General features: G+C 50.1%; 1 protein-coding gene across 1 annotated transcript in view; it reads left to right on the top strand.

Annotated features, from left to right (window-relative positions):
* The window catches only part of LOC147114683 (unconventional myosin-Id-like), a 193,865-nt gene that overhangs the window by 48,865 nt on the left and 129,469 nt on the right, over positions 1-15,531 (top strand). Inside the window, exons 7-8 of the mRNA XM_085992531.1 lie at positions 1,331-1,447; positions 12,716-12,922. Coding sequence (XP_085848657.1) covers positions 1,331-1,447; positions 12,716-12,922 — 324 coding nt within the window. The remainder of the gene's footprint in view (positions 1-1,330; positions 1,448-12,715; positions 12,923-15,531) is intronic.

Genomic DNA, 15,531 nt, shown 5'->3' with positions numbered 1-15,531 from the left:
AGAAAGCAGTTAAAAAAGCATACGGGGTCCTGGGCTTCATGAATAAAGGTATAGAGTACAAAAGCGTGGAAATTATGATGAACCTGTATAAAACACTGGTTCGGCCTCAATTGGAGTATTGTGTCCAATTCTGGGCACCGCACTTTAGGAAGGATGTGAAGGATCTTAGAGAGGGTGCAGAAAAGATTTACAAGAATGATTCCAGGAATGAGGGACTTCAGTTTCGTGGATAGACTGGGGTAAATGATAAATGGTGGGAATGCTCCATTACAAAAAATTCTTAAGTTCTTTGGATTTTGTAGATGTAAAGTTTCAACTTAAAAAAAAAAAACTACTCACCTCCATTTCTTGCAGAATTCCTTATGCCCATATCTGATTCCAGTGACTCATGCTGGAAAATGAACTTGCAGTAAAGGCTGTGTTTGAACTTCGTCAGTTATCAGGACTGTGGTGTGGTAGGACCTCACAGAATATCAGGGCTGTGGTAGGATCTCATGGAATATCAGGGATATTGTACAACCCATGGTGAGGTTTCCCAATTAACTTTAGAATGCCCACACACTGCAGTGCTGAGAGGGGTTGCTGGATTCCCTCCACCAGCAACACTAGAGCAGCCCCCATAACTTTCTTTGTAAAACTATTGAGCAAAGAAATGAGCCCCTCTCCCCTTTTCAACAATTCAGGCTGCAGCCCTGGCTTGGACACCCAGGCTTGGCTCCACATCCGCCATTCGGCGGCCTAGTATGCTGATGATCTCCCAGACCCTTGAGAGGCCGGGGACATGGCAACTCCTGGTGTAAGGAGTCCCAAACCCCCAGCCTTGCTCCCTCCTGCATCAGTAGCTTTGTTTGAGGCATGTGAAGGCTCCGCCCCCACAGGTCAAGATCGAAACTCCAGGAGTTACAGCACGAATGCAATGGAAGGAACATAGGAAGAGGTATAGGTCATTCAGCTCCTTAAGCCTGTTCTGCCAATTAAATAGATCATGGCTAATTCTACCTCAACTCCATTCACCCAGCTTTGATCCATATCCCTTGATACCCTTACCTAACAAAAGCCTATCGATCTCAGTCTTGAAAACTTTGATTGATGAAGCATCCACAGCCTTTTGGGGCAGTGATTTCCACATTTCCACTACCCTTTGGGTAAAAAACTGCCCAATGTGAGATCAATCCTCTCAGGATCGAGGCAGCTGAATCTCTTTTCTCTGTCTCAGCCAGTAAGTTCCTGACAGCCAGTACCTTTCAACTTCTACATAATCCATTGCCACATAGCTCGGTGTTAACTCTGTCAATTTCTTTTCTTCACATGCACTTCGATCCATTTCCAGTCTGTGATCAATGACAAGGCGAACTTCAAGGTGGTAATGAATGCAATGAAAGTCATCGGGTTCAGTGACAACGAAATTGACACCATCTACAAAATCTTGGCCACCATCTTACATTTGGTGAGGATAAACTTTGATTAATAATTGTTTTACATAAGAACATAGGAACAGGACCATTCAGCCCCTCGGTCGTCTTCAGCCATTCAATTCAATCATGGCTGATCTGTACCTCAACTCCATTTCCCAGCCGTAGCTCCATTTTTAATTCCATTGTTATTAATCTGTTAAATATATAGGTTCAGAATTAATAGGTCTTTAAAATGATGAAGAAATTTAACAGGGTAGTTGCAAAGAAACCATTTCCTCGGATACCCTTACCTAACAAAAATCTATCAATCTCAGTCTTGAAAGCTCCAATTGGCTCAGCATCCACGGCCTTTTGAGCAAGTAAGTTCCAGATTTCCAGTACCCTTTGTGTGAAATAATGCTTCCTAGTTTCACTCCTGAATGGCCCAGCTCTAATTTTAAGATTGTGGCCACTTGTTCTGGATTTACCCATCAGAGGAAATGGTTTCTCTGCAACTACCCGGTTGAATTTCATCATTTTAAAGACCTATTCATTCTGAACCTTGCTGTATAAAAATATTTAACAGATTAATGACAATAGAATTAAAAATAAAGCCCTTGAATTTCTGCAGGGGTCTTCCAGTCTCCTGTCGCCTTTTGTTTAGTGGGGGAGGGGTGGTTCCTGCTGGTTTCCCATCAAGTTACAATGAAAAATGGTTAAAAAAATGCTTTAAATGGGCAACTCAACCTCAATCCACATCCAGCCCGCCCACTGCTGGTTTTAACAGAGGCGAGTCCGGGAGCGGGCGACCAACCTGCTCGCACAAGGCGCAGGAGTGCTTCTCCCTCGCCCACCAAGCTTCGCGTGATGGGACCCCTGCGATCATCAGACCCCACCCCCTCGATGTTCGACAACCCTACCCTCCCCGACATCCGACTCTGCCTCCCCCCACCCCTTGATGCCTGACCTGCCCCACCATATGATGTTAGAGATGGCTCCGATACGCTCCCCAGTTACTTTCCTGCCTGACAGAGAGCCCGCCTGTCAATCTGGCTGGTTGTCCTGTGGGAAACCTGTTGAAAAAATGTTTAAGAAGTCCTGCCGTTATATTCGGCAGGGACCTGTGGGAAACCCTTACTTCGAGTTTCCCGTTCGAAAATTCTTGGCCCCGCTCTCTTTCCGCTTTGATATTTTTTTCGAGGCCCAAGGATCAGTCTTGGCAGTGCTGCACAGATTTGTTAAAGGCAAATCATGTTTGACTAACTTGATTGAGTTCTTTGATGAAGTAATGGAGAGGGTTGATGAGGGTAGTGCGGTTGATGATGTGTATATGGACTTCCAAAAGGCGTTTGATTAAGTACCACATAATAAACTTGTCAGCAAAATTGAAGCCCATGGGATTAAAGGGGCAGTGGCTGCATGGATTCGAAATTGGCTAAGTGACAGAAAACAGAGAGTAGAGGTGAACAGTTGTTTTTCAGACAGGAGGGAAGTATACAGTGGTGTCCCCCAGGGGTTGGTGTTGGGACTACTGCTCTTTTTGATATATATTAATGACCTGGACTTGGGTATACAGGGCATCATTTCAAAGTTTGCAGATGATACAAAAGTCGGCATTGTAGTGAACAGTGATGAGGATAGTAACAGACTTCATGAGGACGTAGACAGCTGGTGAATTGGGCAGACACATGGCAGATGAAATTTAACTCAGAGCTTGCATGGCATTAAGCTGAGACTACATCAGAGCAGTCTGAGATTGAATGGCACCAACCATAGACTGCATTACAGCACTAAGACGTTGCATCACTTCCGCCTGTGCTGCAATGGAAGCTGCCAGATCGCCCATCACAGGCAGCATAAAGTCTGGGTTGTCACGGTCTCTCTGGGAGTCGACCATCCTTTCCAGACTTGGGCTCCATGGTGTGCTCAGAGCTTTGTGCAATGTTGGAGGTGGACTCCTCCACGCTCCTTACCATTGCTGAGAGGCTCTTGGGCACCCTTGCCATTGCACCTATCATCTCCTTGTGCATGCCCATCACACTTCTTCTAAATGCCTCCCCATCGAGGTCCTCATCTGAGTCCTGTGCAGCAGAACGCACGTGCGAACTTGCACTCTGGGTACTTGGCCCCATTGTGTGCAGGGTGTGAGATGTGGGTGTGAGTGTTGGTAGGTAGAGATTGTTGGTGGGTGAGTGCTGAGGGTATGGTGCTTTGGGCGTGGTGCTTTGGGCAGTGTTTGCAGACTGAGGTTCAGATGGTGGTATGTAGCATTTGTTGAGGCATTGACTCACCCATACCACCCGAGAGAGGTCATTAAACTTCTTCTTGCACTGTGTGTGGGTCCTGGGGACCACAGTGCTGCCCGAGTCATGATGGGCAACCTCCCTCCACATGGCATGGAAGACTTGCAGCGCGGGCCCCCTGCCACTTGTCAGGTACAGGACCGCCCTCCGTCTCGCCACAGTGGCCACTAACTCCTTCAATGCTTGGTCTGAGAATCTGCACGCTCTCTCCCTGGGGCGTGGAGCTGCCATCATGAGAGCTGGGTGAGTTGTCCGGCTCCTTAGGCTTGGTGTTGTCCTGCTTCCTGACACAGGTTCACAGCCAACAATGCTGAGAATGAGGTTCTGCAGCATCAATGAACCTCCCCTTTAAGAACTGGAAAGAGCCTGTGGCAATGATGACTTGCGATTAGACTGCATCTGAAATTGGTTAGTATTTTGAGGGTAGTAACAGGAGTGGTGGGGCCAATTAGGGACCAAAAAGGAGACCTATGCATGGAGGCAGAGGGTATGGCTGAGGTACTAAACGAGTACTTTGCATCTGCCTTCACCAAGGAAGAGGATGCTGTCATAGACAGTAAAGGAGGAGGTAGTGGAGATACTTGATAGGATAAAAATTGATAAAGAGGAGGTATTAGAAAAGCTGGCTGTACTTAAAGTAGATAAATCACCAGGAGCAGAAGGGATGCATCCTAGGATGCTGAGGGAATTGAGGGCGAAAATCACAGAGGTACTGGCCATAATATTCCAATCCTCCTTAGATACGGGGCTATTGCCAGAGGACTGGAGAATTGTAAATAATAATAATAATTCAACTTTATTGTCATTGCACAAGTACATGAACAACAAAATGTGATCTTGCAAGCTCCCATGACTGGGAGAAGCAAAGCCGCTGCGTCGGTGCGCGCCGCCATTCCATTTCCACCACTCCTCCTGTCCGACAATCTTCAGCCCAACACCCGGGCCTGCTCACCAGCCGCTCCTCCTTCCGTGACCTTCTCACCAACTGCCCCTCCTCGGGGCTCCTTCCGTGACCTTCTGCACCTGGTCTTGCCCTGATGGTCACCCCTCCAGGTACTAACCAGGCCTGGCTCTGCTTAGCTTCCAAGCCTTGCCAGTGACCCTGTCCCTAGTCCCAGGAACAGGGTTACACCATTGTTCAAAAAAGGGTGTAAAGAAAAACCCATCAACTACAGGCCTGTCAATTTGACCTCAGTAGTGGGGAAGCTTTTAGCAACAGTAATCAGAGACAAAATTAACAGCCACTTGGACAAGTGTGGATTAATTAAGGAAAGCCAGCACAGAATTGTTAATGGCAAATCGTGTTTAGCTAACTTGACTGAGTTCTTTGATGAAGTAACAGAGAAGGTTGATATGGGTAATGCAGTTGACGTAGTGTACATGGATTTCCAAAAGGTGTTCAACAACATGCCACATAACAGGCTTGCCAGCAAAGTTGAAGCCCATGGAATAAAAGGGACAGTGGCAGGATGCATACGGAATTGGCTAAGTGACAGGAAACAGAGAGTAGTGGTGAATGGTTGTTTTTTGGACTGGAGGAAGGTATACAGTGGTGTTCCCCAGGGGTCGGCTCTAGGACCACTGCTTTTCTTGATATATAATAATGACGTGGACCTGGGTGTACAAGACACAATTTCTAAATTTGCAGATGAAACAAAACTTGGAAGTATAGTGAACAGTGAGGAGGAGAGTGATAGACTTCAGGAAGACATAGGCAGGCTGGTGAAATGGGCGGACATGTGGCAGATGAAATTTAATGCAGAAAAGTGTGAAGTGATACATTTTGGTAGAAAGAATGAGGAGAAGGCAAATAAACTAAATGGTACAATCCTAAAGGGGGTGCACGAACAGAGAGGCCTGGGGGTATGTGTGCAAAAATTGTTGAAGGTGTCAAGGCAGGTTGAGAAAGCAGTTAAAAAGGCTTACGGGATCCTGAGCTTCACAAATAGAGGTATAGAGTACAAAAGTGTGTAAATTTGATGAACCTGTATAAAATACTGATCCAGCCTCAACTAGAGAATTGTGTCCAATTCTGGGCACCACACTTTACTAAGGATGTGAAGGTCTTAGAGAGGGTGCAGAAAAGATTTACAAGAACGATTCCAGGAATGAGGGATTTCAGTTATGTGGATAGACTGGAGAAGCTGGGGTTGTTCTCCTTGGAGCAGAGAAGATTGAGAGGAGCTTTGATAGAGGTGTTCAAAATCATGAGTAGTCTAGACCGAGTAGGTAGAGAGAAACTGTTCCCATTGGCAGAAGGGTCGAGAACCAGAGGACACAGATTTAAGGTGATTGGCAAAAGAACCAAAGGTGACGTAAGAAAAAACTTTTTGACGCAGCGAGTGGTTAGGATCTGGAATGCACTGTCTGAAAGGGTGGTGGAGGCAGACTCAATCACAGCTTTCAAAAGGGAGTTGGATAATTACCTGAAGGAAATAAATTTGCAGGGCTACAGGGAAAGGGCAGGGGAGTGGGACTAGCTGAAGTGCTCTTGCAGAGAGCCGGCATGGGCTCGATGGGCCGAATATCCTTCTTCCGTGCTGGAACCATTCTATGATTTTATGAATGCCACTGAGCTAGGCCATTAGTGCTTGATTTAGCGCTCCCATCCTTTCTTAGAGTGATGAGACTTAATTTAGCGTGCAGCGTGATTCATTGGCGCCTGGCGCTAAATCTCTAACTTTTCTGAAGTTACCACTCATTCCTGGGCTATAATGAATTTCTCTCCCAGAGTAATTAAGGTGAAGCTGTTTCCAGGGGCAGAAGGGTTTGGTAACCAGAGGATACAGATTGAAGGTAATTGGCAAAAGACCCAGAGACGACATGAGGGAAAAAAATTTACACAGCAAGTTGTTATGATTTAGAATGTGCTGCCTGAAAGGGTGGTGGAAACAAATTCAATAGTAACTTTCAAAAGGGAATTGGACAAATACTTGAAGGGAAAAATTTGCAGGGGTATGGGGAAAGAGCAGGGGAGTGGAACTAATTGCATAGTGATGCGCCATCAATTACTCAAAAGACAGAGGTTGAGCGAGTAACAATCAGGCTTTTATTAACTAAAGAATGAAGGTCTTGTCTCGAGTGGTCGACCCGTCCAGAATACTAAGGGACTGGGAGGTAGTCACTTATATACCTGGAATAGTGGGAGGAGTCAGCCGAGGCATGTCCAGACCTGTACCTAGTGGAATACACAGACAGACACAGACAGGTATAACAGTGGTTGACCACATTCACTCCTTGTTTAAAAATGAGTCCGGCGGGGTGAAGTGTATTTAAAAGTTCGTGTATTGGAGTCTCTCCAGAGGTCTTGTCTGCCGCTGTGATCGACGTGGCGACAGCAGGGGTGGTGGAGCTTCCGGCGTCGCGTCCCGTGTAGGCTGGGGCCCTGGAGTGTAGTCCTCGTGGGTGACGGTCCAAGGCGAGCCGGCTGCTGGGGTTGGATATCGGGTCGTGGGGGGGGTGGTAATGGGTAGTGGGTTACAGCGGTCCCCGAGGGTGCGAGGTCTCGTATGCAGACTGTGTCGTAGTGGGTTACAGCGGTCCCCGAGGGTGCGAGGTCTCGTATGGAGACTGTGTCCTCCCGCCCGTCCGGGTACGCAATGTAAGCGTACTGGGGGTTGGCGTGGAGGAGGTCGACCCTCTCGACCAGGGGGTCCATTTTATTGGCCCTCACGTGTCTTCTCAGTAGTACCGGCCCTGGGGACGTCAGCCATGGTGGTAACGATGTCCCCGATGTGGACTTCCTTGGGAAGACAAACATTTTCTCGTGAGGGGTGGCATTGGTGGCAGTGCAGAGCAGTGACCGAATCGAGTGGAGCGCATCGGGGAGCACCTCCTGCCAGCGGGAGGTCGGAAGGCCCCTAGACTTTAAGGCTAGTAGGGCGGCCTTCCAAACTGTTGCATTCTCTTTTTCCACCTGTCCGTTCCCCCGGGGGTTGTAACTGGTGGTCCTGCTTGTGGCTATACCCCTAGCGAGCAGGTACTGGCGGAGTTCGTCGCTCATAAACGATGAGCCCCGGTCGCTATGGATATAGCTGGGGAAACCGAACAGGGTGAAGAGGCTGTTCAGAGATTTAATGACCGTGGCACTGGTCATGTCCAGGCAGGGGATAGCGAACGGGAACCGGGAGTACTCGTCAATGATGTTGAGGAAGTACACATTGCGGTCGGAGGAGGGGAGAGGCCCTTTGAAATCGACGCTCAGGCATTCGAAAGGGAGAGTGGCTTTTATCAGGTGGGCTCTGTCTGGTCTATAAAAGTGCGGTTTGCACTCAGCGCAGACTTGGCAGTTCTTGGTCATGGTCCTGACCTCCTCGATGGAGTAAGGCAGGTTACGGGCCTTGATGAAGTGGAAGAACCTGGTGACCCCTGGGTGGCAGAGGTCATTGTGGAGGGCCCTCAGCCTATCGATCTGCGCGCTGGCGCAGGTGCCACGCGATAGGGCATCTGGGGGTTCATTGAGCTTCCCAGGCCGGTACAAGATCTCGTAATTGTAGGTGGAAAGTTCGATTCTCCACCTCAAGATCTTGTCATTTTTGATTTTGCCCCTCTGCTTGTTGTTGAACATAAAAGCAACTGAACGCTGGTCAGTGAGCAGGGTAAATCGTTTTCCGGCCAGGTAGTGCCTCCAATGACGCACAGCCTCCACGATAGCCTGGGCCTCCTTCTCGACCGCGGAGTGTCTGGTCTCCGGGCCCTGGAGGGTTCGTGAGAAGAATGCCACAGGTCTCCCCGCCTGATTAAGGGTGGCGGCCAGAGCGAAGTCGGACGCATCGCTTTCCACCTGGAAGGGGATGGATTCGTCCACTGCGTGCATGGTGGCTTTGGCAATGTCTTCCTTGATACGGTGGAAGGCTAAGCGGGCCTCTGCCGTCACGGGAAAAGAGGTGGACTTGATCAGCGGACGGGCTTTGTCTGCATAGTAGGGGACCCACTGAGCGTAGTAGGAAAAAAACCCTAGGCACCTCTTCAGAGCTTTTAGGCAGTGGGGCAGTGGGAGTCCCATAAGGGGATGCATCCGGTCCGGGTCGGGACCGATGACCCTGTGTTCCACAACACAGCCAAGGATGGCGAGGCGGTCTGTGCGGAATATGCACTTCTCCTTGTTATATGTCAGGTTCAGGAGTTGGGCGGTGCGGAGGAATTTCTCGAGGTTTGCGTCATGGTCCTGCAAATCATGGCCGCAGATGGTCACATTATCTAGGTAAGGGAAAGTGGCCTGCAGCTCGTTTTGATCGACCATCCGGTCCATCTCCCTTTGGAAGACGGAGACCCCGTTGGTAACGCCGAAGGGAACCCTAAGGAAGTGATAGAGGCGGCCGTTTGCCTCAAAAGCAGTATACTGGCGGTCTTCTGGGCTGATGGGGAGCTGGTGGTACGCTGATTTCAGGTCAATGGTCGAAAAGACGTGGTACTGCGCGATCTGGTTGACCATGTCAGCTATGCGGGGGAGTGGGTAGGCATCCAGCAGGGTGTAGCGGTTTATTGTTTGGCTGTAGTCGATGACCAGGCGTTGTTTCTAGCCGGTCTTAACGACCACAACCTGGGCTCGCCAGGGGCTGGAGCTGCCCTCAATAATCCCCTCCTTCAGGAGCCGTTCCACTTCGGTTTTGATGAAAACCCTGTCCCCGGCACTGTATCGCCTGCTCTTTGTGGCGATGGGCTTACAGTCGGGGGTGAGGTTAGCAAACAGTGGGGGGGGTGGGACTCTGAGTGTGGAGAGGTTGCATCTGGTGCGCGGCGGGCAATTTGGAGGCTGCTGGCTGCGGACTGTGAGTGGGGGGAGGGGGCCACCGTACGCCATCGTAACGCTTTTGAGGTGGCACTGGAAATCCAACCCCAGTAGAACGGCAGCGCAGAGGTCGGGCAGGACCAGGAGTTTAAAATGATTGAACACAGTCCCGTCTACTACTAGTGCCACCACGCAGTAGCCGCCAATGTCCGCTGACTGGGACTCGGAGGCCATAGAAATCCGCTGGTGCGCAGGCAGGACTGGGAGAGAGCAACGCCGCACCGTGTCGGGGTGGATGAAGCTCTCTGTGCTCCCGGGGTCAAAAAGGCAGTTTATTGCATGGCCGTTTACCTTAACGTCCATTTTGGACCGAGCTAGCTGGTGCGGTCTCGTTTGGTCCAGCGTCACAGAGGCCAGCGTAGGGGTCGGTGTGTCGCTGCGAGTATGAGATGGGGGGAGGGGGTTGGCGGTCTGCTGCGTCCCGGCTCGTGTCCAAGATGGCGGCGTCCATGATTCCCATGTGGCTGGAGTCGTCCAAGATGGCTGCTGCTGCGGTGGTTCGCACATGGCTGGGGAGGCCCAAGATGGCGGCCCGCACGACCCACACGCGGCGCTGTTGGGGGCCCAAGATGGCGGCTCGCACGGCCCACACGCGGCGCTGCTGGCGTTCGGGGTGGCTTTGGCCTTGCAGACGCTGGCGTAGTGTCCCTTTTTCCCGCAGCCCGAGCAGGTCGCATTCTTCGCCGGGCAGCGCGCTCTGGGGTGTTTGGCCTGGCCACAGAAGTAGCATTTCTGGCCTTGGGATACTGCTGTCTGGCTTTGGGACACTGCTGCGTTAGTTGGGCCGTTGTTGGGCTGTGGCTGGGGTGGCACGGTGCTATGGGGCTGTCCTACCGTGTCCCAGGTTGTCGTTCCCTGCGGCGTCCACGGTGCAGAGGAGTAGGCATCCATGCCCCGGAAGGCTGCGTCCAGCGTTAGTGCGATGTCGGAGGCTTTGTCGAGGGTGAGGTCACTCTGCTCCAGCAGTCGCTGTTGGGTGTAGTTGGACCTGTGGCCCGCTACGAAGGCATCCCGGATCAGTTTCTCCGTGTACTTAGTGGGCATTACCGCCTTACACCCACAGGCCCGGCCAAGCATGGACAGTGCTTGGAGGTATTCCTCAGTCGATTCCCCAGGTTGTTGCTTGCGACTCCCCAGAAGGTGCCTAGCGTATACTTCATTCACAGGGCGCGTGTACTGGGTCTTGAGGAGCTGGAGGGCGGCTGTGTACGAGGTCGCGTCCCGGATGACTGAGTACACTCGGTGGTTCACCTTGGAGAACAGGACAGACAGTTTGTCCGCATCCGTTTCGACCGCAGTGGAGGCAGTCAGGAATGTCTCGAAGCACGTGAGCCAGTGAGCAAACTTGGTGGAAACATCCGCTTCCCGACTGTCCAGGTCCAGGCATGCTGGTGTGAGGATCTTCTCCATTATAAAAAATTTAGTTAATAAAATTGATGCGCCATCAATTACTCAAAAGACTGAGGTTGAGCGAGTAACAATCAGGCTTTTATTAACTAAAGAATGAAGGTCTTGTCTCGAGTGGTCGACCCGTCCAGAATACTAAGGGACTGGGAGGTAGTCACTTATATACCTGGAATAGTGGGAGGAGTCAGCCGAGGCATGTCCAGACCTGTACCTAGTGGAATACACATACAGACACAGACAGGTATAACAGTGGTTTACCACACATAGCTCTTTCAAAGAGCCGGCACAGGCACGATGGGCCGAATGGCTGTATCATTCTATGATTGTCCAAGCTCCTGCATGTTGCAAATATTATTGCCTTACACTTATGGGCTTGATACTTACACAACTTCTGAGTCAGTTAGGGGTATGATAGTGTATTGGTGATGCTACTAGACTAGTAATTCAGAGGTCTGGACTAATAATTCAGAGAACGTGAAATCAAACCATGACAATTTGAGAATTTGAATTATTATTTTTTTTAAATCTGGAAATAAAAAGCTGGTATCAGTAAAAGTGAATAGGAAGCTGTTGGATTGTTGTAAAAACCCAACTGGTTCACTGATGTCCTTTAGGGAAGGAAACTTGCCAACCTTACCCGGTCTGGCCTATATGTGACTCCAGTCCCCCATCGACATGGTTGACTCTTAACCGCCCTCTGAAGTGGCCTAACAAGAAACTCAACCGTATCAAACCACTGCGGTTCAAGAGGAAGATCCACCACCACCTTCTGAGGGCAACTCTGGGTGGACAATAAATCCAGTCTTGCCAGTGACGTCTACATCCTGAGAATGGATCCTGAAAAACAGTTGGGGGGGGGGGTGACAGCTGAGGGAGAGATGGTCTTACAGGCTTCCTTCACTCCATGACGTCTTTTCCTTTCCCTGCTCATCCTTTCTGAGATGAAATTGAACGAGGAACGTGTTCAGTGCTGGGATTGCCTCCCAGTTGTCAAACTGACGGGATACTCTCTTCCTCACCGGAAGATGGGCTTTTTCAGATTAATTAATAATTATGATGTGCTCACTGCCCTGAGCTATATTTCATTCTGTGGTCAGTGTATAGTCTATAGATTCATCTGTTGGTTATGCTGCATCCATTACAGGTATATTGGGGAAAAACTGGGTTGATTTGCGCCTCTCGTTAGCGCCCCCGGGAGCGCTAATGGGGGGCAAATCCCCTAGCGGCTGGGCGCTGCACTGCTAATGCCTCCCGTGAAATTCAGCAGGAGGTTAGTGGCAGCGGTAGTGCCCCCTGATGCTGCGCTTCCAGTAGCGCTCCACCTCCTGCTTGGGGCGCTACAACTGAATTTCAGGCAGAGGGGCGCTAATTTTTTTCGGGGCATTAAAATTAGCAACGTTAGCGCCCCATTGTGTATTCCATTGTTCTACAGTGCGCACCTTTTTTTAATGATACGAATGACATGGCCCATGCCAGCTGGCTGCTGTTTAAGGGGATTATAACCTATCCCATGATTCCTCAGTGTGTATACAGTGTACTGCTTGCGTAACCCAGAAATCCTCAGCATGGGTACAAATTTACCTGCTATGGGAGGATATGAAGAACCCATCCCATTATTCCTCAGTATATAGATGCTGTTCATGGATATGACTAGTGCATCCCATAATTCCTCAGTGTGCACCCACAATTCATGTATATGTGGCATATCCCATGATTCCTCTGTGAGCACACATTGTCAACGTACAAAAAGAACATATCCCACAGTTCTCTCGTGTGTCCTCGCTGCCTTTGTTGATTCCTGATTGTATTTTCTTTCACAGGGGAACCTAATGTTTATCACAGAGAGTGACGCTGCCTCAATTAGCAACGGCTACCTGATCTCACAGATCGCAGAAGTCACCATGACGGAGCCAGACACTGTGAGGAAGACCATTCTCCATCGCACCGTAGCTACAGGAGGGGGTGAAGTGATTGAAAAGGGTCACACGGTACAGGAAGCTACGTACGGCAGAGACGCCTTTGCTAAGGTAAAGGAATGCCCTGGTGAGACTGGGGGCTTCTTTTATTTGGATGTTGTTGGAGCCCTTACCTACGCCACACATCCCCCTAAAAGTGAAAGTGTCAGCCTTGGCTTAGTGGGTAGCACTCTCACCTCCGAGTCACAAGGTTGTGGGTTCAAGTCCCACTCCAGAGACTTGAGCACAAAATCTAGGCTGACACTCCAGTACTGAGGGAGTGCTGCACTGTCAGGGTATTTTAAAATCTCGGGGAAAAATTCAGTTGTTTGCGCCTCCCGTTAGCGCCTTAAGAGGGCGCTAATGGGGCACAAAGTAACTAGCGCCTGGGCGCAGCAATGTTTGCGCCGCTCGTGAAATTAACTAGACAATTTGCGGTGGCGCTAAACACTACCGTCGCGATCTCCTGCGTCGGCAGATTGTGACGTTAGTTGAGTGTGCAACTCCCCGTTAGCGCCACGGACCGGAAATTGAGTGGCGCCCCCTGCCTTACCACCTGCCGCTAGCAACGACAGGTTGAGGGGAGCGTTATGCTGTCAGAAAGGGACTAGGGGAGCGCTATTTAAAGGCGACCGCTTCCTGCCTTTTTTTGTCGGTGACATTTTTGCACCACGCATTCTGAGAGAGAGAGAGAGAGAGACTTCTGGAGAGATTCAACGCTGGGTGAAGGAGTTTTGGGTACTGAGCAGCACTTTGCAGGTTGATTTTGATTTGATCTTCCTTGCATCGATTTAGAAGAGACTGTGGTGGCTGCACTCAGCTCTTTCCCTGGGCCTCTCCATTGTTCTTTCCAGCAGATTTGATGTACAGGTCTCTCCAGGCCGAGGTTGAAGGCTGCAATGAGCAGGGTGTGGATGGCGAGCAAGATCGACCCTCCCCTTTAAGAACTGGCCGGCACCAATGTGTCTGTGTTCCATTGCTGTCTGACATCACATGGGCTTCGCCAGCGCTTTGAGGTAGCACCTCGCTCCTCGGCGTTAGCGCCTTAAGAGAGGTGTGTAGCACCTGATTTAGCGCTCCAATCACCTCCAGGGGCAATAGAAGCCAAGTTTGCAGTTGGAGGTGATAATTAGCGCCAGGCGCTAAACTTTGCACTTGGCCGATAATTGCGCCCCAAATGGGGCGATACCGAATTTCTCCCCCTCAGTCTCACTGACTACTTTCTTCAACATAGTTTTAACCGTTCCATTTGTTCTTTCCACCAAGCCTGACAATTGCGGATGCTATAGGATGTGGAATTTCTGCTCTATCCCTAACATAGTGTACATTTCTTTCATGATCTGGCCCACAAATCACGCTCCATTATTACTATCGATCACCTCGATCTCCCCACCTCGAAATAACTGGTTCCATATGAACTTTCGCGGTCGTGAGCGTGGTGGTATCACTTCGAGCTGATACATAAAAAACTAATGCAGCATGGGGGAGAAATTTGCTACCTTAGCGCCTCCAGTTAGCGGCTGGCGGGGGCACTAACGGGGCACTGAGGCAGTAGCACCGCGGCGAAGCAAATCCAGAGCCACATGCCAAATTCGCCCTCCCCGTAGCGCCGCCGCTACGAGTCAGCACCAGGCAGATCGTGATGTCCGCGAGTGTGCAATGCTCACTGGGCACCCGATCTGCCAAATTGAGTATTGCCCCCTGACTTAAAGCCTAATCCCAACAGCGACAGGGAGAGGAGGCGTCAAGCAGGCAGGTGCTGGCTCCAGGGACATTATTTAAAGGGATCATGACCAATGAGTCGCAGCTGTCAGGTTAGTGGTGTTTCACTGCTTCCTTGTCAGTTTGAGATAGTTCAAGAGTTGAATTAAGTCTTTCAAACGTTGTTTATTCTCCGGAGTGTTGCGGCTTCTAAAACTTAGTTACATTTATTCTCACAAAATATCAAAGTGCTACACTTCTTTACATTAATGGGGCCTGTACTGGCAGTTGACCTCACCCTCCAGGATCTGCGGCAGAGGGAGCGCAGGCAGCGAGAAAGATTGGAACATGTGACCAGGGGGAGGAGGAGGGACATCAGGGCTCTCAACAAGAGGCCTTACCCTCTGGGGGTATTCCGAGAGCACTTCTCCTACCTCCAAATAAGCGAGGAGCAGTGTATTAGAAGGCTCCGCTTCACCAAGGAGGTGGTCACAGAACTCTGCCATCTCCTGCAACCAGACCTCGAGCCTCAGATCAGGGCGCCCACGGTTCTCCCAGTGGCAGTCAAGGTCACCATCGCCCTCAATTTCTTCGCCAGCGGATCCTTCCAGTCTGCAATAGGAGATATAGGTAAAATCTCGCAGTTCGCTGTCCATTGCTGCATCCGGGAGGTCACAGAGGCTCTCTACAGTAGGAGAATGTAGTGTATGTACCCGTCTACCTTTAAGAGAACTATTGTATGTAACCGTCCACCTTTAAGAGAACTACTTTAGGTGTTGCACTACTTTGTTGGCTTCTGTATACTGTAATACCGACGGTGACCACACCGGTATATAAGTGCTGTGTCAGGAAGTATTGAGCAGATTCGCCCTGACCTTCGAATAGTAAAGTCCTGTTTTAAGTTACTCTTGGAGTCGGTGTATTAATTAACTAAACAACCCACAGACTTTACAGTGGCGACGAGTCCGATCGTACCCTGC

This window comes from Somniosus microcephalus, chromosome 7, assembly GCF_052327205.1.
Source record: "Somniosus microcephalus isolate GS21.2 chromosome 7, FLI_Smic_1.0, whole genome shotgun sequence".
Taxonomy (NCBI): domain Eukaryota; kingdom Metazoa; phylum Chordata; class Chondrichthyes; order Squaliformes; family Somniosidae; genus Somniosus; species Somniosus microcephalus.
Note: the sequence above shows the minus strand (reverse complement) of the source record. Positions and strands in the feature narration are given on the sequence as shown.